The 26,651-nt window shown below is 42.2% G+C and overlaps 1 protein-coding gene across 1 annotated transcript in view; it reads left to right on the top strand.

The window, feature by feature from the left end:
* The window catches only part of b3gntl1 (UDP-GlcNAc:betaGal beta-1,3-N-acetylglucosaminyltransferase-like 1), a 328,308-nt gene that overhangs the window by 22,762 nt on the left and 278,895 nt on the right, over window positions 1–26,651 (top strand). The window contains exons 4-5 of the mRNA XM_043714488.1: window positions 5,483–5,547; window positions 13,612–13,677. Coding sequence (XP_043570423.1) covers window positions 5,483–5,547; window positions 13,612–13,677 — 131 coding nt within the window. The remainder of the gene's footprint in view (window positions 1–5,482; window positions 5,548–13,611; window positions 13,678–26,651) is intronic.

Genomic DNA, 26,651 nt, shown 5'->3' with positions numbered 1-26,651 from the left:
CACTTTTTAAGAAAGGTGGGCGAGAGAAAGCAGGTAATTATAGACCAGTTAGTCTGATCTCAGTGGTGGGAAAGCCCTTTAAAAAAAGGAGGGAGAGAGAAAATCGGGAATTATAGGCCGGTTAGCCTGGCATCGGGGGTGGGGAAAATGCTGCAGTCAATTATTAAGGATGTAATAACTGAGTATTTGGAAAACGGAAACAGAATCGGTCCTCGTCAACATGGATTCACTAAAAGGAAATCATGTTTGATCAACCTTCTAGAATCTTTTGAGGATGTGACCAGTAGAGTGGACAAGGGGGAACCAGTGAATGCTGTGTATCTGCACTTTCCAAAGGCTTTTGGGTAGGGTCCCATACAAGAGGTTAGTAACATTAAAGCTCACGGTATCGAGGTCATGTATTGACATGGATAGAGAACTGGTTGGCAGACAGGAAGCAGAGAGTTGGAATAAAAGGGGTCCTTTTCAGAGTGGCTGGCAGTGACGAGCGGGTTACCGCAGGGTTCAGTGCTGGGACCCCAGCTGTTCACAAGATACATTAATGATTTGGATGTAGGAATTGAATGCAATGTCTCCAAATGTGCAGGTGACACTGAGCGGGGTGGCAGTGTGTGCTGGGAGGAGGATGCTAAGAGGCTGCAGGGTGACTTGGACAGACAGGCTGAGTGGGCAAATGCAATATAATGTGGATCAATGTGGGGTTATCCACTTTGGTGGCAAAAACAGGAAGGCAGACTATTCTCTAAATGGTAGCAGTTTAGGAAAAGGTGACGTGCTATGAGACCTGGGCTTCATAGTGGAACAGTCACTGAAGGGTGGTATGCGGGGTCAGCAGGCAGCGAGGAATGCTAATGACGTGCTGGCCTTCATAGCGAGAGGATTGGGGTATTGTAAAAATACGGGGTAGACCATTTAGGACAGAGCTCAGGAGAAACTTGTTCACCCAGAGAGTGGTGGCTGTGTGGAATGCTCTGCCCCAGAGGGCAGTGGAGGCCCACTCTCTGGATTCATTTAAGAAGGAGTTGGATAGAGCTCTCAAAGATAGTGGAATCAAGGGTTATGGAGATAAGGCAGGAACAGGATACTGATTAGGAATGATCAGCCATGATTATATTGCATGGCGGTGCAAGCTCGAAGGGCTGAATGGCCTACTCCTGCACCTATTGTCTATTGTCTATTGTCTATTGCTCTGAAAGCTAGAGCTTCCAAATGAACCTGTTGGACTATAACCTGGTGTTGTGTGATTTTTAACTTTGTACACTGCAGTCTAACACCGGCATCTCCAAATCATGCTTATGTTTGTAGGCCAGACCAGAGCTAGAGACTGAAATTATTAGATAAACATTAACAAATCCAACAGAAAGTTCAGGAAGAAGTTGAGAACACAAGGAGCTGGCAGAGTGAATAGCACAGATGCTTTTCGGAGAAAGCTAGAGAAACACGAGGCGAGAAAGGAATAGAAAGATATGTGTGTAGGTTTAATGAAAGAAGGTGAGAAGTTTGTTCAAGTATTAACATAGGCTTAGGCCTTGTCAGACTGAATGGCTTGTTGCTGAGTGCGACATTCTTTAGGAACCAGTCTCAAGAAGAAACTTATCATTTACATCGGAATTAATTGCAATAAATATGCGCAGAAAAAGCAGGTAAAATATTGCACTGGAAATAATAGCGATCGCATTAAATGTAAATTATGCAATCAGACAAGTGTACTTAAATGTTCTGTGAAAGGAAAATGTTACACAGACTGTGTAGTTCCAAAATACCCATTCATTATACATTTCTAAGAAATCCTTTTCAAAATATGAAACTGTTTCTTAAGCACTGGGGGAAAAAAACTTCAGTGATGAAAACATTAAAGCAGGAGAGGGACCTGTGGGATTTTTAAAAAAACTGACCTTTACATAACTGGTGTCAATTCTAGTGTATGACTGGAATTGAGTAAAGTTTCCTCAGAAACTGCTAGGTGTGAAAATGTCATGTTAGTGAGAATACTGTTCACAGTTGGTGCTTATCATTTCACAATTCACACTTGATACCCCAGCAGTTATCAAGCAATAAAACCTGTTCCTAGGCTTATGAGAGAAATGCGATGCTGCACTTTGCATTTATTTTTCGTTTGTTTACCGGTGAATCTTTTGAACTTTATAAGTACTCGGTGAACACATCCCGCAAACAGTTAAACACTGCATTTTAAGACAGTGGGATATTGTGACATGATCTGCTGAATTGTCAGCACAACAAGATCGATAAAAGGAATAAATAACAGTGAATCTCTGATTATAAAATAATGAATCAGCCCTCCCACCAAAAGGTGAACAACAATATGAAGCAAGTGGAAAGGCTACGACTACACATCAAATAAATCCTTTCCTATGTCACATAGCAGAAGCTTGATACAAACTTGCAGAAACTGCATTACAGTATGCAGTATGAGAACTTCACATTCTTATTCTTCTGGATCGTCAGTTAACATATTACTTTTTTGCAATGACATTGTAAATGTATCGCTGTGTTGGGAATATTTTTTGGGACTGCAAATCAGAGCTGTCAGAAGCATTTTGCAGGGTTTCCTCTGTTTTAGTGGGTGCCGCTGCAACCAAGATGAAAGTTCTCTAAAGTCGGACTAAAGTGACAAATTTGATGGAAAACTGTTTTAGCAAGAGAAGAAATGGAGTAATCCCAGCTGGCATGTTGGGTGACAGTGAACGAGGAATCCCATATGGATTTTGACTATCTACATGTTTGTTAATCATTTGACAACACCCAATCAGAGTTTGCAGATGATACAAAATTAGGGAAATCAAGTATCCCATGGCCTTAAAGCATCAGTCAATTAGGTTAATGGAGACCTATTACTTGAGACATTGTGCGTGAAGTAGAGTTGACTACTAATAACTGTAATAAAGATGAGTTTCCATCCAGCTATTAATCAGTAACTAACAATGAATTCCTCGATCAATGATTAAGCCATGTAGGTGAAAGACGTGATAATTGTCCATGCATCAAAAATGCCCAATATCGGGCAGTGATTCACAAGACACACTGTTAGGCTGTAGAGCTGGATGTATAAGCGTGTAGTTCAGTTGGTTGGATGGTTGGTTTGCGATGGAGTACGATGTCAACAGTGTAGGTTACCACACAGGACTCTCCTTAACTTCACCCCTCACTGGAGGCATGATGACCCTCAGGTTCAACCAGCACTAGTCTCTCTAACAGGAGAGCAGTCCTATGGCCCAGTAGGGTACAGACATTTTACCTTTACCTATAAGAATGTCAGTGCTGATTCCCCTTATTAAAAATAAATAGCTACTACTGCTGTTTTCAATTCAGTGTCTGTACTGACCTCTATGTGAAACTTAAAATGTGCTGCAAGCTGAATTTACAAAGCACACATAAGAAAATCCACTTCTTGACGAGCATCTCCCAGAAAACTCATATAGAAGAGAAAAGCCTCTCCTGCCAAAAGAATGGATAGAGAACTCCAGTGCCATGGTGATGGTGATACTTTGTTGGCTCCTGCAGTTGAATCATATGATTTGTACTGAAGTGATTTTGGATCATGTGACACCAGGATTGACTGCCTTCCAAGTTAAAGTGCAATGCACAAGTTATGAATGGTTTTGCTGCCAGAGTTTACACACATTTTCTTTCCAAGGTTTTTGATATCAAACACTACAATATGGAATTAAAGAGAAGCCTAAAAAGAAAGCCCTTTTAATATAGTTTATAAAGTACATCTGTTTGTCCAGTTTGCGTCTTTGATTTGGTGTTGAATGCGTTAATGTGGAATCCCTGATGGTGTTTGTTTAATTTGGTACCCCCCTGCTTTGACTAGGAAGTGAATACAGTGATTAATACTGGCATCATTGTAGAAAATTTGGACTGGCAATCATGGGGAATGGACATTTTGAATAGACTGAGGGGAAGTTGCCCTGTTGGTACAAGCATTGATTGTCTGCCCAGCATAGTTGGATCCAATCCTCTGGTTACACCAACACCTACTGCATTGTGGGAACCTCTTTACTTAGTAAAATAGTTTGCATGGGAACTGAATTTCATTTGATCTCAAACTCTGATATTGAAAGCACAAGATTTTATGAAAATTTATGTGAAGTATTCTTGTTCCACTTAAATAACAGGAAAAGAAGGGAAGGAATTTGGAATCTGAGATGTTTTGAATTCTTTTTATCTAGTAAAGTAATTCTCGTTCATTTGTTGGATAAATGTCTTTCTGCAATAAAACAGTTCCTAATAGTTCAATATGTTCTGTTCCTTAAAGATCTGGCTCAGATTCCTTTATCAACCATTGAGACTTCACTTTGTGTTCAGTGCTGAATTAGTAAAGACTCTTTTAGACCAGGAAGATTAGATTAGATTACTTACAGTGTGGAAACAGGCCCTTCGGCCCAACAAGTCCGTACCGACCCGCCGAAGCGTAACCCACCCATTCCCGTACATTTACCCCTTTACCTAACACTACGGGCAATTTAGCATGGCCAATTCACCTGACCTGCACATCTTTGGACTGTGGGAGGAAACCGGAGCACCCGGAGGAAACCCATGCAGACACGGGGAGAATGTGTAAACTCCACACAGTCAGTCGCCTGAGTCGGGAATTGAACCCGGGTCTCTGGCGCTGTGAGGCAGCAGTGCTAACCACTGTGCCACCCCAGGTTTATTGCTAAATCTATACCCAGTTTCCTGACTTGGTCTGTACTGTTGGTAAGTGTAGCAGATTTAATATCATGATTGGAGGCAGGGGAAAAACAAATTAACCAGGAGTGTTGCTGATGAATCCCATTGTGATTCCTTTTTTGGAAAATGCGCACACATGGACAGCATTGGGTAATGTTGGCAATAATGTCTGCACGTGAACAAGCCTGCTATTATGCACTGTCTGGGATCACACTGGCCATTTGGTTGAGCTATATTATTGTGTTGAGATGGACCAAACTCCAACTATATTCTGGGGAGGAAAAGAATGAAGGGGGCATCAAAAATATGAAAAGGGCATAATCGAACAAATCTATTTCTGTTCTCATTTAGAACTGCATGTGCTTATTCCACCTATTGTCTGAGATCGTATCAAATAACTCTTGGTGCTACATTACAAAATTCTATGAAACCGTGAATATTTATAGCTGGCATTTGTACAGGATCAGAAATGCTACTGTTAATTTCTGTTCATGTTGCTAAAGCATGTGCAGTGCATGTGGGCGCTTGGTGTAGGTCATATGATGTTAACAGACATCATATTTCATATATTATATCGAGATAATACACAAAACAGATTGTGTTTTAAGGTGGTAATGCATTGTCAGCCTAAGGTAATATTGAACCACTGCAAATTAAGAGTTATCCTGAAATAATATTTGAAGTTATGATGGATTTTGTTTCACTCTGGTCCATGAGGATCACAAATTGTGTGTTGAAGTCTTTGAGATTTGTTCTTAAAAAGGAAAAACTTGTTTCTGTATTTCAGTGGGTTTTGCCAAGAATCAGGCCATTGTACAGAGTTTTGGGAGGTTCCTTTGTTTCCTCGATGCGGTAAGTATGCAATTAATTTTGCAGAAAATATGCTTTTATTATTAGTCGTTCTGAAGTACTGGTTACACTGTCCAATTAATGCTATGGGAAAGTGGACAGGATATCATTGATGTTTATTTGATTAGACATATTTGCATCTAAAGTTGTCTCCTGGGAATAATTGTGCAGTATTAACTGACAATCAGACTCAAAGTTGGTTGTGATCTCTGTCAGTCCACAAGAATTGAATTCTGTGCTCTCCAGAGGGGATATTAGACTGGTGTTGACATACATTGCAACAACGATTGTATTTCAAAAGCAATTGTACATTCTCCCCGTGTCTGCGTGGGTTTCCTCCAAGTGCTCCGGTTTCCTCCCACAGTCCAAAGATGTGCAGATCAGGTGAATTGGCCACGCTAAATTGCCCGTAGTGTTAGGTGCATTAGTCAGAGGGAATTGGGTCTGGGTGGGTTACTCTTCGGATGGTCAGTGTGGATTTGTTGGGCCGAAGGGCCTGTTTCCTCGCTGTAGGAAATCTAATCTAATTCATTTGCTCAGAAGTAGATTGTGAGCCCATTACAGAAAAGAACATACCATTTTTTTTTTCTCAGGCTACACCTTTAAAATACAAGATGGTGCTGGTGTAGCTGGAACCAGGGAATGTCACCTGCAAAGGAATTTTGTGAATGATTGACACAGTGCTACTTGCCATTTGATTTTGCTGTTTTCATTGGTCACCAGATTGGTTCATGTAACACTTTAGGCATCTTACCATAACATCAATGTAATAGCAACTTTACATCTGCAGTTGTCTTCAAGTTGCTATACACTATAACTGGCAAAGATTTAGAGCTTGTGAGACAGATTACGTGGTGGAAATATTTCCAATGGAACAATCTAACCAGTTTTCAAATGAAGTGGGGCTTACTAGTGATGTGGGCCTACCCCAGGAACTGGTTACTAGCAACACCAACAGGCCAGGAAGGTGATAATGAGCACGGAATTCCTGCTGGGACAGTCATCTGGATGTGTTTAAAGAGCCCTGCTGATTCTCAATTCAGCAGAAAGGATTTTGTCCCCCTCTTCCCTGCACTACTCAGTGCAGTATTACATTAAAAAGTTTACAGAGCAAGAATTTTTTTGTATTTACTTTCGTTGCTTCGGTCTTAGGGTCTAACCATTGTGAAATCGAATTTTTAAACAAGAGGTTTTCACATGCAGGCTCGTTTGTTGCAATGTTGGTGAATGTTGAACCTTCCAGGAAAAAGTAAACACTTCAAGTAGATGTTAATCAGTTTAGTTATTCCACCTTTTCCTTTTATTAATCTGGAAGTTGCTTATGAATTGATTGGATTTGTTTCTAACCAGAAGTAATATTTGTAAACTACACTTAGAAGCATCAAAACGTTATGGCAGAGAAGGAAGCCACTCCAGGTATTGTGATGATATTGTTGATAATGGCTAAGTGTCCAGGTTGCCCTTCAGAAAGGCCGAACAAACTGTAGGGAAGTGTATCTGTTTGCCCCAAAAATAATTGTTTCTACTGTTTGCTTTAGTGCCCAATTTGAGTTTGATGAGAGTTCATGAGGAGTTCACTTACCTTCTTTGGAATTTAGGTCCATTCCAGGAGTAGGGAATTGGAGAAATTCTTTGAACAGTAAACGTTTGTAGGGCTATGGAGACAGTGAAAAGGAATCAGATGAATTGGATAGCTCTCTTTCAAAGAACTGGCACAGATACAGTAGGCCAAATGGCTTCCTTTGATTCTAGAATTTGACCTAAAATACCCAGTGCCAAGCCAGGATTAATTGGTTATCGATTCCCCATACTTTCCTCACCCTCATCGTAGCAGCTCATAAATATTGACATGGGTAGAAACAGAATCCATTAGTGCTAGCTGCCAGCGACTAGGAGCAGTGAAAAAAGAGTAGAAAAGTTGAGAAACAATAGAATCAAAGAGTGTGGTGCTGGAAAAGCACAGCTGGTCAGGCAGCATCTGAGAAGCAGGAGAATCAAAGTTTTCGAGCATCGGGAATGAGGGGGTGGCCTGATGAAGAGCTTATGCTCAAAGTGTAGATTCTCCTGCTCCTCAAATGCTACCTGACCAGCTGTGCTTTTCCAGCACCACACTCTTCAACTTTGATCTCAACATCTGCAGTCCTCACTTTCAACCAATTTTAAAATCCTACGCACTTTATTCCAGTGGTGCTTAAAATAACAGGAACAGGAACTTGGGGCTTGGAGAATAATTTCCTGTGAAAGCCATTTGGCTTTTCAAAATCTGACTTTTTACCCTAAGAATGCAACATTCATTGGTTGGTTCATCAAGCTCGATCATGTGACTGGGAGCTACTGTCACCTTTTGCAGCAGTATTGAAAGCCTCTGCATTTGTGACAAAAGCTCTAATAATACAGAACTTGCTAGGTAACACATCCGAAACAATCACTTCACCCAATATCTGGCTCAGGAACTTTGAGCTTCCCAGGCTTAAGCCCAAAGCGGTTCAGTTAAGGAAGACTTGTTCAGGAAGAATGAAGTTAAAAAGTAAAAACATAATCATTGAAATTATTGAGACCACAGTTGTGGTCTACTCTAGGTTTGGAAGATTAAGTAGATCCATGTACTGTCCTGTCAGAATGAAAAAAAAGATTCAAATAACTAAAGGAGGGGATTGAAGTTAATGACCGTCAGTTGTCAACACTAATTTGTCAAAACTATATTGTTTACTTTTTCTTTATTTCTGAGGAGCTGCTTCTAATATGGTGTTGTCTGGTAAATAAAGATATTGAAGGAGAAATTCACTTGGCCCATCAATTCAGAAAGATCTTACAGTCCCATTGTAAAGGAAGGAGAGCTCTTAAGCAAATACAGATCAGGTTTCACATATACTACTTATTGAATCTACCTCTTAGGTGTGATCTGACACACCCCTGGGGCAGATGGGACTTGAACCCAGGTCTTCTGGCTCAGGGGTAAGGGCATTTCTACAGTGCCACAAGAGCCCTCAGGCTCCACATTTATGCTGATGCCATCAAGTTCTACTTTACCATTACCTACCTGGACTTTTGCACTGTCTAATTGGTCATGTTGCCAATTAGGTGCACAGAAATCTCCAAAGAAAATTGGGAAAATCAAAGCCACTGTTTTTATTTCTTGTCACACACTCCGGTTTCCAGATATTGACTCCATCTATTGCCCTGGACCCTTAGTAAGAGTGTCACATGACTATCGTCAGTTGTTGTAAGTCCCTATCTGATTCAGAAATATCATTTTGGGAAGGAAATCTGCCATTCCTGAACTGGACTGGCCAACATGTGACTCCATACTCTCAGCATTGTTGTTTGCTCTTAACTGCCCTCTGACATGGCCTGGAGATGTTCAAAGGATGTTGGGAACGAAACAAGCAACATTGGCCAGCGCCTGTGATGCCCACATTCCTTGAAAAAATAAGAAAAAAATTAAGCAATAAATGTTGACCAGGAGTGTATGTACTTCCACAATAGCTAATCTGATCTTCTGGAAAGAAGTCTCTAACTTGTTGATTCCATTAGGAATTGTATCCCAGTATTGTGCTAAATCTAAATGATGTAGACAATGTCAGTGTTAGGAGAGCTGCAGATAAAGGGTGTGCCCCCGCTGCCCTCTTTCGCTGCAGCCCCCCCCACATCCACCCCAAGTCCTGAAGAAGTGTTACATCTGAAACGTCAACTTCTCCACCTCCTGAATCTGCCTGGCTTGCTGTGTTCTTCCAGCCTCCTGCCTATCTACTTATTAAGACTATTAGCAGGATCAGGAGCTGCAATGTGCAATTTGATCTGTATGGTTCTCATTAGATTGCAGAAATCCTACTATATGGAAAGTATTAAGTGGCATTTGCAGCATGGTGTGGTGATATGGAGTGTGATGTTTGTGGTTATATAATTAATCCAGAAATAGCACTCATGATATTACCACATGAGCACTAAATGCATTGATGTTTCTTTGACATTTTAATGTGGTCTTTAACCTCCCTATTCAAATGATTTCAAGCTTTGCTGAAACATATAGGCTAAAGAATGTAGTATGCTACATTAAACATTTGCTAATGTTAGCAATCTCTGAGCTGTAGCTTTAATAGTTAAAAATAGTTGCGGGTTCTAATCAAAGCACCTGAAGAAATTAATGTATTTAAATATTGTCCCCAGCTGTAACTTATTAGCTTGTTAAGCTTGTACAACTTGCTGTTTTGATCATGCCTCTAGTCATGAAATGTGACCAAAACTCCTGTAAGGAAGAACAGCTGTAATTATAGAACCCAGCTCAACACTGAATGCTCCTCTATGTTTTTGTACCTATCACATCCCTTCCTTGGAAAATTATTTCAGTCATCTCTTACTCCTTGAGTGAAGGGATTTTCCATGGTATCAGCTATGGCTCAGTTAGCAATGATCTGCATCTGAAGCAGAAAACTGAGGGTTTAGGTCCTGTGCCAGAACAGTCAACCTCTATTAGTGCTCCAGTAAGGAGGCTGCGTGGCACTGACAGAGGCAGCATTCATTGGATGAGATGTCAACCTCTCTGCTTTTGAGTGGCTAACAAAGAAATCCCACAACTGATCTCTCCTGAGTGACGTGGACAATATTGACACTTCAACCAGTCATTACCATTTCCCTACTTTGGGGACTTGGAACTGAATCATACAGGAAGTCAGTGGTGTCATATTTGTTGAATTCCATGAAGGATTTCTCCTTGTGAGGCGAAGTGAGTTTTCTCAAAATGCCAAACTCACCTTATTAACCAAGCACCTTACCCTAATGGTGCCCCATTTGTTCTCCCCATAGGTGGAAGTGCTCAGTGGTGCTGGGATCTGTCTCTGGTGCCACATTTAAAATGCAGTTATGCTGGGTGTGTGGTCAGAGTCTGCTGGGGGTATACAGACAAATATCCGTCCTATCATTCTTACTGTTGGTGGTCAGTACCAACAGTGCGACAATCGGTCTTGACCCCATTCCAGCTGCCTCTTCCTCAGAAGGAAGCAGGGCACTGCCAGTGGGCACTTAGCTAGAGGATGGAACGCATGCAGGCTTCCCTGAAGTCTGCTCTTGAAATGATCCAGTGGTGGCCGGATCTTCAGCCTCCATCCTGCCTGCCATCCTCCGCCCTGTGGGATGTCAAGATGACCAGGATGCACCATGTTCTGGGCAGGAATCAATTGGTGTGTCTGGGCTTTGGAGAGACAAACAATTCCAGTGTCACCTGACCAAATCTCATCAGGCCATTTGGCCCCACGATAGGGCAGGCTCCCTCCCACCAAGAGGTGGAACCTGGGATTTTACTGAGACTTAGTGGGTGAGAAAGTAAGAAGAAACCCTTCTGTGGGCACTTAGGTGGCATTGGCAACACATCATTGTAAATATGTTATCACATTGGTAAAGGTATGTTCAGTTTTCTTCATCAGCTGGATGAGTAAATGTCTGTCTAAACACAGCTACAGCATTGAAGGGACACAGCCCAGCCATCCTTCTCACTATGACCCAAATGAGCAGCTCCTGCACCATGTGCAGGCTTTGGGCAGTGTGGAAGCAGGCCATTTGACCCATCGAGCCCACACTGACCCTCAGAGCCAGACCCAAGCCCCTATCCTATTCCTGCATTCTTCATGGCTAACTCATCTGGCATGCACACTGTGAGCAATTTAGCATACCCGCCACCTAACCTGCAAATCTTTAGACCGTGGGAAGAAACGGGAGCACCCAGAGGAAACCCATATGGGCAAGGGGAGAATTTGCAAACTGCACACAGTTGCCTGAGGCTGGAATCAAAACCGGATCCCAAGTGTTGTGAGGCAGTAGTGGTAACCACTTAGCCACTGTGTCCACCAAGTTAGAAGGTGCTTTCTATTTTGGTAATTAGTGTCAATATTTCCAGGCCCCAAACCATTTTTTGTGCCCCATAGCTATTCATTAAACTGATTTCCAATGCTGTGGAATGCAGTCAAAGATTTGGACTTCACACTACAATGCCTATGGTTCATATTCTGCATTGCTCACAGGCTCTTTCAGCTTTATTGTACAAGGGTCTATGAAAGGTTGTTGTCTTTGAATAGCCTCCATCACTCAGAGATGAAGTTCTCTCCCTCACAGAACTCACTAACTATCATGTACCAAACCATCAGTACAGCTTGAGAGAGCATGCCACAAAGGTAAATGAGCTTATCCATACCCACTGCTCACAGGTTCTGGACAAGGACAGAAACCTTGGACACAATCAGACTTTTCTAGAACAGGCTGGTACATGATTTCAATTTATCTCTTGCTGATTGTAAGGCTGAGGTTGTAGCAAGCGTGAGGAACAAGTCAGTGTCCCATCCAGTTGCTAGCTCTGAACTGACAGCTCGTGCCCAGTCATCAACATAAAGGAAATTGTGAAGTGTATGCATGGAAACATTGGGGGAGGTTTTGCCTGGTGTTGCCTCAGCTAAGCAGCTTCCTGTTCATGCAACATCTGATTTTGATGCCAGGCTCACCATCATGGAAAGCACCAGAGAAACATCGTGGAGAGGAACATGCTAAAGAGAACAACTGCCATTGTTTAACTCCCTCAGTGACTGGGAATGGGTTTGAAGATCCATCCAGGACACACACACATGCTTACATTCATGGATCATCAAGAAATTGTGATGTATCTTTCAGTGTTGCTGAATTTCCCCATGACATTCCAAAAGTCCTCTTGCCTAAATGTATCAATGGCTTTGGTCAGGCCAACGTATGTGGTGTAGGAGGCCATGTTCTGTGCTTTACATTTCTCCCCGAGTTGTCGAACACTAAACATCATAACAAAGCCACTTTGATCTTTTTCTGAAACTACACTGACTCTCTGGCAGGCAGTTCTGTTGAGGTGTTGCACAAAGTTGTTCAAGGAGAATCTGTTGAATTTTTTTTTGACAATGGAATGGAATGAGATGCCTCTATAATTGTCACAAGATTCACTAGTCCCTTTCCCCTGGATGAAGGAAGGTATCATCTTTTGGGATGGTTCCTCAGCTCCCACATTGATGGTAAGAGTTCAGTGAGTTTCTTGATCAGACTTTGACCTCCAGCATTGTAGACTGTAGGTGTGATAAAAATCCTTGCTGAAGCCTTGTTATTCCAGAGAGCATTGTTTTAATTGTTTCTCACGGAAGAAGTTAAGGAACCCTTAGTAGCTCCGCCATGAAGGAACACGCTTGTAGAACCATAATTTGATATGAGTTAGCACTTTTTTTTAAAACAGGAGGAGGTGGGAAAAATAAAAAAAGAGGAAGGGTGTGGGCTGCATAAAGATGCAAAAATGCGACTATGGCATTGCTGTGTGGCAGATTATATTTTTCTTGTTGCTGAAATTAAAACCTCAGCTAAAAATGAGAAACCCATTTAATAGAAATATACAGTGTGCCCGGCACAAGCTCTCTGAATCATGGGAACATTGCGACAGGGTTTACAGATGAAGGTTATTTGCAGTTGATCCAGCATTGTATCAGCAATTCCTGGCACCCTGAGCTGGAATTTTTCACAAGTAGGAGCCATTTAAAATTTATTACTTTTCTTTGAAATCTTTTGAAACAGTCAGCTTTTTTTTTTTAGCCATTAGCTGAGTTTTGATGGCAGAATATTTATACCACCAAATACATTCCATTCCATCTCGGCAGTAAAGGCCATTGGGGGAATGTGGGGATCAGTAAAGGTCATGGACCAGCTCCATCTCTGGTAATTGTGGGCCAAGTTTGGAAGTCAGGACACACACAGAATTATTTACTTGCTAAACTTTTTAATTTCTGATCATGGTTACATTGCCATTTTGAGTAGATACAGATGCTTCATTGGAAACTATCACTGGGGCTCCTCCTTCCTGATATAGTGGTGGTTATTTGTCTGAAGAGTAAGGAAGAACTGAGAGTTACAGCATTTATGTAACACCATTCACGGCCTTAGGACACTTAAAGTACTTGGTTGTCAATGGAGTGGATTGTAGTGAATGTTCTAACAGAGGGAAGTGAACTTGGTGATCATGTATGAATGCAGTGATATTAACTCACATGCTAAAAAAATCTGCATTTTATGCCACAGGACGATGTCATGATGCCACAAAGAGTGAGGCTGCAGTATGAAGCTGCCCTTAAACACAGCAACTGCGTAAGTACCAAAATGGTCAGGCCTTTTGAAAGTCAAGTAGCTTTCTTGATTATACGTTGAATAAATGTAAAGGGAAATTCACAGAACCTGCACTCAAAAGACACACAGGTATTGTACCTACAAAGTATTTCAGTTCATCCTCAAATCCCTTCTGAATCCCAGTTGGTGAAGCCACCCCCATCATTTGTTCAGTAGGTATTTGGAGTCGGTTAGCTCAGTTGACTGGATGGGTGTTTGTCTTGCAGAGTGATGCCAACAATGTTAGTTCATTTCCTGTACCAGCTGAAGTTACTATGAAGGACTCTCCTTCTCAATCTCTGTCTCTCTCACCACCTCCCCACACCCCACCCCCAGCCCCACCTGAGGCGTGGTCACCGTCAGGTTAAACCACCACCAGCTGTCTCTCTCTAATGAGTCCTCTGGTCTAGTCAGACATTGGCAAATTTATTTAATCATCATGGAAACTGAAAGAACTGAAACTTGACTTTTTGTGTTGCCCTCTGTGCGATTTCTTTGGGTGTGTTGCTTTTCCTTATTTTATCAGAAGTTCTGACTGCAACATTTAAACACGCTGTCCAAGTTATTGGTCAGTGCATTGAGTAAGGAGTTGGGAGGTCATGTTGCGGCTATACAGGACATTGGTTATTTGAATGCTGCATTCAATTCTGGTCTCCCTGCTATTGGAAGATGTAGTGGAACTTGAAAGGGTTTGGAAAAGATTTACAAGGATGTTGCCAGGGTTTTTGGGGGGTGGGGGAGGAGTTGTGGGTGTTGGGCTTAAGGGAGAGACTGAATTGGTTGGGGTTATTTTCCCTGGAGCATCAGAGGCTGAGGGGTGACCTTTATAGAGGTTTATAAATCATGAGGGTCATGGATATGGTAAATATTCATGTCTTTTCCCTAGGGCAGGGGAGTCCAAAACTAGAAGGCATCGGTTTAAGGTGAGAGGAGAAAGGTTCCATAGATTAGATTCCCTACAATTTGGAAACAGGCTGTTTGGCCCAACAAATCCACACCGACCCTCCAAAGAGTAACTCACCCAGACCAATTCCCCTATCCTATATTTACCCCTGACTAATGCACCTAACACTATGGGCAATTTAGCATGACTGGTTCACCTGACCTGGATTGTGGGAGGAAACCGGAGCGCCCAGAGGAAACCCACGCAGACGCAGGGAGAATGTGCAAACTCCACACAAACAGTTGCCCAAGGCAGGAATCGAACCCAGGTCCTTGATGTCATGAGGCAGCAGTGCTAACCACTGAGCCATCATGCTGCTCAAAGGGTAACATTTTCACACAGAGGGTGGTTCATGTAAGGAATGAGCTGCCAGAGGGAGCAGTGGAGGCTAGTATAATTGTAACATTTAAAAGACAGTTGATGGGTACATGAACAGGAAGGGTTTAGAGAGATATGGGCCAAATGCTGGCAAATGGTAGATTAATTTAGGATATCTGGTTGGCATTGATGAGTTGGATGAAAGGGTCTTTTCCATGCTGTCCAATTCTATGACTCTGTAAGTCAGGATCCGTGTTTGTTCAATGTTAATATCTGTGGATATTTCCAGTATACCCTTCAGTTTTATTTCTTCACTGCTGAAATGTTTCAATTCTATTTCTTCCACACCATTCTAATTCATTCTTACAGATTTTGTGTTCAGTCCGGGTGCTCCGGTTTCCTCCCACAGTCCAAAAGTGTGCAGGTCAGGTGAATTGGCCATGCTAAATTGCCCGTAGTGTTAGGTGAAATGTTGGGAAATGGGTCTGGGTGGGTTGCGCTTCGGCGGGTCAGTGTGGACTTGTTGGGCCGAAGGGCCTGTTTCCACACTGTAAGTAATCTAATCTAATCTAATCTAATCTATGCAGCACCTTTCTCTATTATTTCATTTTGCTGCCCCATAATATTTCACTAAAAATAAATCCATTGAGACTAAGATCATGTCAACTTAACAGTTCAACACCCAACAGTGACTAACCCAAAATGTAACATGATCATAAAAACGTTGCAGAGCTCCTGAACTTTACCGCACTGACTCTTCTCTTGTTCCACCCACCCTTCACAACCAGCACAACGTATTCTACCAAGCCTTCAGAGAGTGAAAGGAATTTATACTGCTTTAGATGAAAACAGGTCTTTTAGCGTGTGCAATAGGTATGAGTCCTCAGGTATTGCAAATGGGACTCAATTGGACTCTGATTCAATACAAACGGATCTATTTTGCAGAGAAAATTGTTCTAGAATGACTTGGATTTTTAAAAAATGAGACAGTAGAAAATGCCAAAGTTACTTTGTTCACAATAGTTTATTTACTACTCCTTAAAAGTGTGAATGAGTCATCTCTTGCAATCACTGAACCTACGAGTTATGCACTCTTCATCTTTTAAATAGGTTAGGCGTATCCCAGTTTCTTGTAAATTTCTCAGTATCTCTGGTCTTTATCAGTGCGCTGAGGAAGTGCAGAAGTGGTGCTCTCATATTTGTGTTTAATGAGTCTATGTTTCCTGCAGTTATGGTTTCTATGGTGCTTTGCATGACAAAGGGCAGGTGTTACCTCAATGCAGTGAGTTGACATTTTCTTTTTTACTGCAGCATGAGAACACCCATTTCCTATAATGGGAAGAATGTTGACCACAGAAGAAATCTGTGGATGGCTGGCAGTGTATTACCCTTTGATTTAAACATTTCTGACAAGGTTAAATGTTATTACACAAGCAAAGTTTGAGTCGGTAATAAGAATCAACAAAGCCTCCAGCTTGAATTGCTGAAGCATCAAGCATGTCTACCAATCCTTTTCTGCCTAAAGAAAAATTAAAAACCGTTGGAAAGCAATCATTAACCTTTAGATCCTTCCCTCTTATAACAATAACAACTTGTACTTGCATAGTGCTTTCAGTGCTGAAATCTGTCTTGAAGCACCCAGCTCACAGGCTGGATCAGGCTGCAGCTCAGGGCAGCTCATTTGCTCTCTCAGTACTCGCTCACTTTCTGCCAACCTGAATGTTCCTGCATTGTCTTGCCTTGTCATGACTTTTTACCCTCTCTACCAGAGCTACCTGGCTCACAATTCTTCTGTCTCACCTTGCCGTGTAGCTTGGATCCTGGTCATGGTTGTCAGTCATCTTCAGTCAAGTCAAGCGAGAGATACCCTTCAGTCATGATACCCTGGTACAATAAGTCAAGAGCAGTTTCTAATATCAGCCCAGAGGCTAGGTCAGGGTCAAATCCCTCTCATGTGGGTGAGGAGCAGAATGGCAGGCAACCCAGAATGCCTCTTCACACTTTCTGCCCTGAGGTGGGCTGTTTTCTGAAGAGATAAGGAGGGAGTGAGTGAAATGAAAGTGGGTGTCACAGCTGTTAGTGCTGGTGCAGGTGGGTAAGGTGCTGAGGTGTCACAAGTAAGTGAGTAGGCAGCACAAAGGTCACGTAGGGTTAGCAGGGAGAGAGCTTGGGGTGGGTGAGAGCAAGAGAGGAAATATTGCTTGTTATAGTAAGAAGGATAGATCCTGAGGCTGAGGTGGGAGCTGCTTGCAGGAGCAAAGATAGTGAGTGTGAATTAGCAGAAAGAGCTAAAAGCACTCAGACACATTTGTTTAGTTCAGACAATACTTAAAAATTTCTCTACTGCAGATACATTATAATTTTGGAATTCTGCGGTGTCTCTGGTTTATTTATATTAATTTTATTGAATTCCTTCACCTTCCATTATTTCAATTTCCATTTCTCTCAATTAGGGACTTCAGTAATGTCTCTGAATCAATGATTTCCATCGAAACTTTCATCGGAGGTGGGGGAAGATCGATACATGTTAGGAATTATACTGCAATGCAAATATCAGTTTAGAAATGAGGGTAAAGTTCATTTTCTCTTTCTGATTATCAATTCAGTGAACACATTTATCACCGCACATAAGCTGTCCAAGATTACTTCTCCCCCCGCCACAGATTCAAGTCTGTCTGCTCTTTATGGAGAGGTGCCTGAATCTTTCCCCTGAGAGTTCTTTGCTAATTTCCATATTGAGTCAATTGAGTAGAAAAATGTGACTTCCTTCTGAAGCACGATTTCAGAGATAATCTGTATTCTTTTAACACCATGGGAAATCCCAGAGCAGTTCAGAGTACCTATTTTCTCAAAATATAGTGACAGATGCAGGTAGTTCTGCCATTACTGGGCTGAAGGGCCCGTTTCCACACTGTAGGGATTCTATGATTCTACTCATGCTTCCTGTGGTGTTTGAGCATGATCATCTATCCGTAATCAATTGGGTTTTAACAAGCATGTTTATCAAAAACATAACAGTGCAACACCAAAACAATGGTGGGTGATACTTTGCTATTGAAGAGTGACCAGGAGAAAGTGAGGTCTGCAGATGCTGGAGATCAAAGTTGAAACTTTATTGCTGGAACAGCACAGCAGGTCAGGCAGCATCCAGGGAACAGGAGATTCGACGTTTCGGGCACAGGCCCTTCTTCAAGGAAGAAGGGCCTGTGCCCGAAACGTCGAATCTCCTGTTCCCTGGATGCTGCCTGACCTGCTGTGCTGTTCCAGCAATAAAGTTTCAACATTGAAGAGTGACCACTCTCACCAACACTCTGAATGGGTAACATTGGCACCTAGTTGTTCTTAATTATACCAGATAATTTTGGGCAGATAAAAATGTTTTGTTGGACGACGTATGGATTAGGATTGCAGTCAATGGTGATTGAAAATGTATTCATTTGATTTTGACACTTTTATACTTTTCCTTTCCCTTGTTTTTCTAAATAAGATTCTTTTTTAAACTGATCACCTTTTTTTTGGTCTGTTTATTGATTTTCATTCTCTTGTCTTTTCTATCCTCTGGATATATTTTCATTGCCTCTTCCATTCAGTACTGATTCAGCACAGCTTACCTCCATTACTTGTGGCCATGTGTGAGGCCAGTTTAGATCATGGTTACATTTCTGACCTTTTTAACACCCTGGTACGGGTGAGGTTGGAGGGTGCATCCAGTTTCTGTTATTTTGTCTGTGAATCAGAATGCAGCATCAAACTGAAACATTAACTCTGTCCACAGGCAAGCTGAGATTTTCCAGCACTTTCTCTTTATGTTCACATTCTTCTTTGTTTATTTGCCTGATTAAGCAGGTGTTATTTGTTATAGTTTGGCCGTTTAGTTTCATTTTGAGTGTCGCTATTTCAACTTTAATTTGGTTTAATATTGTTCAATACAAAGTGCTTGATGTGGACCTTAGACAACCTGATATTTAGCATGCGAGTAAAAATGCATCGTTGAATTGGGTCAGGTGTTATCTTTAGACTTTATGGACCAATACAGCCCCAATTTGTTTTGAAAGATTTCACAATCTTGAATGACAGCTCTATGTATTACTTGGTATTATAGGCCAGAAAGATGGCCAAACAGTTTTGTAGTCAGTGCAGATTACAGCTGTTCAGGAAGACAAGCCATCATGGCTGTCTCAGAAGGAACGATAAATGTGTTCCTTGCCACTTCACCATGATTCGAGAATAACTTTCTTTTTAAAGAGATGTTTGTTTGTTCATATTAATCCAGCCTTGTACTACTCCAGACAGCTTGAATTCCATTGCCAAACTTCAGTGTCACAACATTAGAGGAATTATTTTACGTTGCAATTTCTTCTGATCCGAAATGCACTGCCTGAAAATGTAGTGCAAGCGCATTTGACAGTAGCTGAAAATGTGTTGCTGGAACAGCGCAGCAGGTCAGGCAGCATCCAGAGAACAGGAGAATCGACGTTTCGGGCATAAGCCCTCCTGGACCTGCTGCGCTGTTCCAGCAACACATTTTCAGCTCTGATCTCCAGCATCTGCAGACCTCACTTTCTCCACATTTGACAGTAACATTCACAATTACATTTTGGATTGGGAAATATTTGAAGGGCTATGGGAGTGTAACAGAGGAGTGGGACTAATTGGATAGCTCTTTTAGAGAGTGTTCACAGTGCAATGGGCCAAGTGACTGTTGTATCATTTCATTATTCTATAATTCAGATTGTAACACCACAAGTATTACTTCCCCTTTATCGCATTCCCAGATGCTGCTTTCACATTTAAATCATTTTAAGCTTTACTGTCTGCGGTTTTGGTTTTGTTTGTGCCCCTGGTGGGACTGACCCACCAGAGGTAGCTGAATGCTGCTCTACAATGAGGAGGGAGTCTTTAACACCAGCCTCTGACCCCAGGAAGACCCGTAGCAAACACTGGCAGGGAAATCTCCTACTGATTGAAGCCTCTGTGCTCAGCGGATGAACGAGTACTCTTCCGCCTGGAATTCCAGCTTGCAGGAAGCACCGGGAACAGGGGCACAGGATGTTCTCTAGGTGAGGACCTTGTCAGTAGTGGCTCAGCAGCACCACTCCTGACTGCAGTTTAAAGAATGTATCTGTCAAATTTGGCCCCTTACAGTGAAAACAGAACAAACAAGATGGAAAAGCTTCCGTCTCATCTTCCCCAATCAATGATGTGTCTGTCTATGATGATATAGGTGGGTGTCACAGCCGCACGGTTCTTGTTGAGGATACCATCCATTGTGTTGATGAGCGCCATCTGAAATCGAATAGATTCAGAGTAGACTTAGAAGCTTAAAATTTGGACGTCCACTAATCATCAAAATCAACAGAATTGTCATAATCTGCAGAGTTAATCCCTGGGATATCCATTATGAGTGTAATCTCGGTTCAGTCATTAGTGAAGGACTGTACGTCAGGAGTAGCACCAGGCAGACCTTAAAATGATGCTACAGCACAGGACTAGTTAGATGCCAAATGGCCAAGATAGACAAGCAGGAGGCTGGAAGAACACAGCAAGCCAGGCAGCATCAGAAGGTGGAGAAGTTGACATTTCGGGTATAACCCTTCTTCAGCCCAAGCAGAAACAAAGTACTCCTGCACCCAACAGACGGAGGGAAGATACTCCACTGAGATCTTCAAACGATAGGAAAAACAAGCACATCTGTGCAAAGGCAAGGATGAAACATTTGGATCCATCTTCAGGAAGGAGTGGCTGAGTGGATGCTGTCAGCCTCCTGCTGAGCCCCAGAAGTCTACATTGCCAATTCGATTCCCAGCATGCCATCAAAGTACTGGATACAGTAACAGCCTTAACAACAACGTTAAATACTGAGAGCAACAAAACCAGAAATTTCTGTTCACAACTCAGCAGGTCTCACAGCGTCAATGGAGAGAAAGCAGAGTTAACAGGAATCCTGTCTGAGAGAGGGGTTGAGTTTCTTGAAGATGGGCATCCCCGAAGAGATGTGGCAATGAGTTAAATACTGAACAAAAACAAAAGCAAAGAACTGTGGATGCTGGAAGTCAGAAACGAAAACAGAAGTTGCTGGAAAGACACATCAGGTCTGGCAGCACCTGTGGAGAGAAACCAGAGTTAACGTTTCAGGTCACGTGACCCTTCCTCAGCATTGGTTTCTGATTTCCAGCATCAACAGTTATTTCTTTTGTTTTTGTTCATTAATAGTGAAAGCTTGTGCTCCAGAATTAGTCTCACTTCAAGTTAAGTTGTTCCAATGAAACTACAACGCAGGCACCAACCTGGAAATGTGGAAAATTGTCTCGTATGACATGCTCAAAAAAAGGACATACCCAAACTGGCCAATTCCTGCCCATCGCCTTACTCTCAGCAAAGGGATGGAGGAGGTTGTGAAGGAGCACTACTCAAAAATAGCTTATGCACCAGGGTTCAGTTGTGTCCAACTCAGGGCACTTGGTTCCAGACTTAATCACAACCTCATTCCAACTGTCAGTGAAATAACTAAATTCCAGAGATCAGCTGTGAGTGACTGCCCTTGAGATCAGGGCAGCATTTTCTGACTATGGCATTAAAAGTGCCCTAATTCAAGGGGATGGGAAGGAAAAACTCCCCACTGGTTAGAGTCATACCCCTTGCAAAGGAAGATGTTGTGATTGGAGGTTGATCGTTGCTGCAGGAGCTCCTTACAGTAGTGCCTAGGACCAAACCATCTTTCATTAGAATCATACAGACATAGAGATGGACAGCACAAAATCAGACCCTTTGGTCCAACTTGTCCATGCTGACCAGATATCCGAAACTAATCTCGTCCTATTTGCCAGCACTTGGCCCATATCCCTCTAACCCTTCCTATTCATATACCCATCCAGATACCTTTTAAATGTTGTAACTGAACCAGCATCCACCTCTTCCTCTGGCAGCTCATTCCATATGCACACCACCCTGTGTATGACATTGTTGCCCCTTAGGTCCCTTTTATATCTTTCCCCTCTCACCCTACACCTATGCCCTCTAGTTCTGGATTCCCCCACCCCAGAAAAAAGACCTTGTCTATTTACCCTATCCATGCCCCTCATGATTTTATAAACTTCTATAAGGTCATTCCATAGCTTCTGATGCTCCAGGGAAAACTGTAGCTCAGTGGTTAGCACTGCTGCCTCACCACGTCACAGACCCAGGTTCGATTCCAGCCTTGGGCGACTGTCTGAGTGGAGTTTGCACATTCTCCCCGTGTCTGCGTCGGTTCCTCCGGGTGCTCCAGTTTCCTCCCACAGTCCAAAGATGTGCAGATTGGGTGAATTGGCCATGCTAAATTGCTCATAATGTTCAGGAATGTGTAGGTTATGTGCATTAGTAGGAGTCTGGGTGGGATACTGTTCGGAGAATTGGTGTGACTTTGTTGGGCCAAATGACCTGTTTCCACACTGTAGGGATTCTATGAAAACAGCCCCAGCCCATTCAGCCTCTCCCTATAGCTCAACCCCTCCCACCCTAGCAACATGCTTGTAAATCTTTGCTGAACCCTTTCAAGTTTCTCATTAATGACCTACCCGACAGGAACGATGATATAAATCTGCTTTGCTCCATAAGAGAATTAGTGTACATTTCTAAGATTATAAAATATTCTCCAATGCTCTTTATTTTCATAATGCTCAAGTTATGAAGAACAATGTTTTTACTAAACAAACATAACTTGATGATTCTGTTGGTGGCTCATCATTGTATGGAGATAAGGCAGTGACTCAGTTTCTTTTGCCAAACTAGAACTTAATGTTTAGTCAAATTCATTTTGCAAACATAACAGATTACACAATAGTTGTCATACATTACAATAAATAATGAAGGATCTAGCAGTTTAAATACATGTTGTAATAACATAGGCTGACAGTATTTTGAAATAAGCAGGTCTGACTCTCAGCTGATTGAAAGGAAGTTATTGAACTAGGGAAGAGAATGCATTGTGGAAAAAGTGAGACTGCAGATGCTGGAGATCAGAGCTGAAAAATGCGTTGCTGGAAAAGCGCAGCAGGTCAGGCAACATCAAAGGAGCAGGAGAATCGACGTTTCGTGCATAAGCCCTCCTTCAGGGCTTCATTCAGGGAATCATTCCTGGAGAAGGGCTTATGCCCGAAATGTCGATTCTCCTGTTCCAAGAGAATGCATTGTGTCAATAATGTCAACAATTGACATCTAGAAAGTGCATTTGCATTTTTAAACATTTGTTTTTTGGAATATGTGTTACATTGTCAGGACCACATTTATTGTCCCTCTCTATTAGTCTTCAGAAAACAAGACCAGGCTCAGAATCTGGTTAGTTTTATTGTGTTCTTTCATGTTTCTACCCCAACTTGTCTAAGAACTTGTTTTCCTGATCTGTATTTGCTTTTAAAATCGAAATGTTCCAAGAAAATGAATACAATTATTTTAATGTGAGTTTTCTTGTAAATTGTACACTGCAGGGTTCAGACGATTAAACTTAACATTGCTGTACTGGAAACTATAGGCCAATGCTGGAGGGTTAGTATAATTCTGTATAGGATTGTGATTATTTTTACAACTGTATATCGTAGGACAAATACTAATTCAATTGCAATTGCCAAATTTCTCAATATCAATATCCTGGGGAATCACCATTAACTCAAGAGTTCAACTGGAACAACACAAATACTATGGCTGCAAAAGCAGGTCGGTGGCTAGACATGGTGACACCACTGGACTGATAATCCAAAGGGCCAGGCTAATGTCCTGGAGACAATGGTTCAAATCCGACCTTGGCAGATGGTGTTTAAATTACATTCAATTGAAAGATAGGCTGACCATGCAATGATCATTGATTGTTGCACAAATTCATTGGGTTTACTAGTGTCCTTTAGGGAAGGAAATCTACTTTCCTACCTGGCCTACGTTTGATTCCAGACCCACAGGAATGTGGCTGACTCTTAACTACTTTCATAATGACCTAAAAAGCCACTCGGGTCAAAGACAGTTAGGGATCAGCAACAAATGCTGACCTTGCCAGTGATGTCCACACCCCATGAAAGGCTAAATAAAACTGAAGCAAGTACCTCACCTCCTGACCCGCTAAACCTTGTGGTTCAGAAAGCACAGAGGTTATGGGTGAACAGGACTTATTGTGAATTAGGACAACTGCAGCAGAGATTTGGATGGCCTCAGAGATAGACAGAGGGGAGAAAGTGAGAGACTGACCAGAAATGCAAGGAATTATTCAAGTCCAGAGGAAAGATAAGGTTTTCAGAAGTAGGTGAGAAGAGGCAGGGGTGGAGTTGGGCCACGATAAAGCGAAATTACGTAAGTACAGTTAAGTGTTTGGAAACATAGTCCTGTGTCACCTGTGACACTGAGAGTGTGAATGATCTTCTTCAGCCTCAGACAGTTGGTTGGGAAAAGGATGGGTGTCTGCCGTTCAGGAACAGATTTTGCAGCAGAAACCAAAGATAATGTCTTCACTTTTCCCAGTGTCCAGTCGGAGGAAATGTCTGTTCATCCATGACTGGATGTGGGCTGGGTAGTCGGAGGATTTAAAGATGTAGAGGTAGGTGTCACACAAGGCTGGGGAAACAGGGTAGATACTAAGAGGTTGTTTCTATTGGTCAAGGAATCGATAACATGGGGACACAGCCTCAAGCTTGGCCAGGATTGTATTGAACAATGGAACAAGCTCGATGGGCCACATGATCTATTCATCCTGTTTCTTCTGTTATGTTACATTGTACAGGTGAGAAATTGGAAGGGGTCAAGTATAGGAGAGGTGATCAGAGGTAACAGTGCTTGAGCAGGAAGCTTTCCTATCTGAGTGGCCATCTAATTCCTCCTCTCAAGATCCTGGCTCCCATTCAGATGATCCATGTGCTAACCCAGGCCAGCAAAGCAATTTTTCAGTGTGTGAAGGTTAACTATAATATCTGCACAGTAGTAGACTATCATTATCAAACCCTTGACTTTTCTGGAGATTTTATATGAGCGCTAGCGCCTCAGACAGAGACACGGGTGTACAAAGCTGTCACAGAGACCACTATCTGTTTACTTTGGCGTTTGTGGTTTAAGATTTTTTCCTTTGCAGGGGAAGAAAATGGATAAATATACATGTCTGTGTTCAGCGCAGGCTGACCTCGGGTGATTTGAAATGTGTTTTAAATTATGTTTCCCTTTTGTTCTGTGTGAAGCCTGCTGCCCACACAAGATTGGCTTTGTGTACAAGTTACACGAAAGAAAAACATACTGGGTAAATGAGCAGCGGAATATAAGTAAGAGATCTGCTAGCATTGCAGATTTATTTAATTAACCATTATTGAAGAGGGAAAGAAGGAGCCAATGAAGACGACTATGAAAGGTCCTGCCAGTTTACATTGAATGCTGGGATACGCAGTTAGTAACCAGCCTTCAGATTGTGTTGGTGGTCTTCTTCAAGTGGCACTGTTTACCTGAATTCAGATCCAATGAACTTTTCACCTTTTGCATCAGCTTTTATTCAGACTTAACGGAGGGAGCATAGATTGCCTTTTCCTGATGGGGGCGATTGAAGTGAGTTGTGACAGCTTGGATCTAATTCCCAATGGGGATATCATACCCAGATTGATTCCCAAGAATTTTTGGCTTGAAATTTATTGAGGCTCACTGTGCTGCCAGAGTTACAGGCGTTTGGCAGTAGAGGGAGGTTAGGTTAGGGGGATGCTTTCAGCTGACAGTTTTGCTGACCTGACCCACATTACCAATCCAGAGGATGGGGTCATTTCTGCTGCTCCCGGGGTGACTACATCTTCAAGGGTGGTCAGAAATCTCAGAACTGAACCTTTCCATTACAGTCGCACTCCAGGAAGGAGCTCTAAAGGTTTGTTACTGGTGGATGGCTTCAGGCTGTCACGCAAGCCTCCTGTTCTGTCACTGGAACTGGGAGTGGATGGGAAGAGTGCACAGGGATGTCTTAATTTTCCAGTAGTAAGGGATGGGAGGTCAGACAGAACTATGTTTTTACCCCTAACACTCTCACATCTGGCTTACACCACCAACAGTCCACAAATTCTGGCACCTTTTGTCTTTTTGTTTGGATTTTCTAATGGAAGAGAGGCTTGAAGTGTATGCCAGCAATCTGATTGCAGAGCAATACATTTCCTCGCTCTGTTCACCAGTGCTGAGTTGATTTTCCAGTTTTGGTGAATTGCAAAGTCGTTCACTTGGGCATCAGTGTATTTAATTCCATCCAGTGGCACTTTATGGTCACCCTCCGCATTTCCATTGCCAATCCCTTCCCCGATCCATCATAACTTCTCTTCATTCTGACAGTGGTGGATGTGTTCTGCTTGGGTTAAAGGAGATAGAGGGGAGATCCATTAGTGATGGACGATGTTACATCCACTTTCAATAAGGTATGCAAAGAAAAACTGTTGCCATTAGCTTTGTTGTATAAAAGCAAGAGGATTTTTTAAAGTTTGGGGGAAGAGATAAGAAGGAGGGAAGAAGTTTTGTATGTAGCAAATAATAACAACCTGCAACTTGTTGCTTGCAAGTGTGATGGAGATGGAAATAGTCAGTGGTTTCAAAAGGAATTTAGATGGGTACGCAATGAAAATAGTGTTTCAGGGCTATGTAGGTAAACTGTGGTATGGGGACAATCAGTCTTATTGCACAGAGGACTTGCATGGCTTCAAAGGGCAGAACTGCCTCCTTCTGT

The sequence above is a fragment of the Chiloscyllium plagiosum genome, chromosome 24, assembly GCF_004010195.1.
Source record: "Chiloscyllium plagiosum isolate BGI_BamShark_2017 chromosome 24, ASM401019v2, whole genome shotgun sequence".
Taxonomy (NCBI): Eukaryota; Metazoa; Chordata; class Chondrichthyes; order Orectolobiformes; family Hemiscylliidae; genus Chiloscyllium; species Chiloscyllium plagiosum.
Note: the sequence above shows the minus strand (reverse complement) of the source record. Positions and strands in the feature narration are given on the sequence as shown.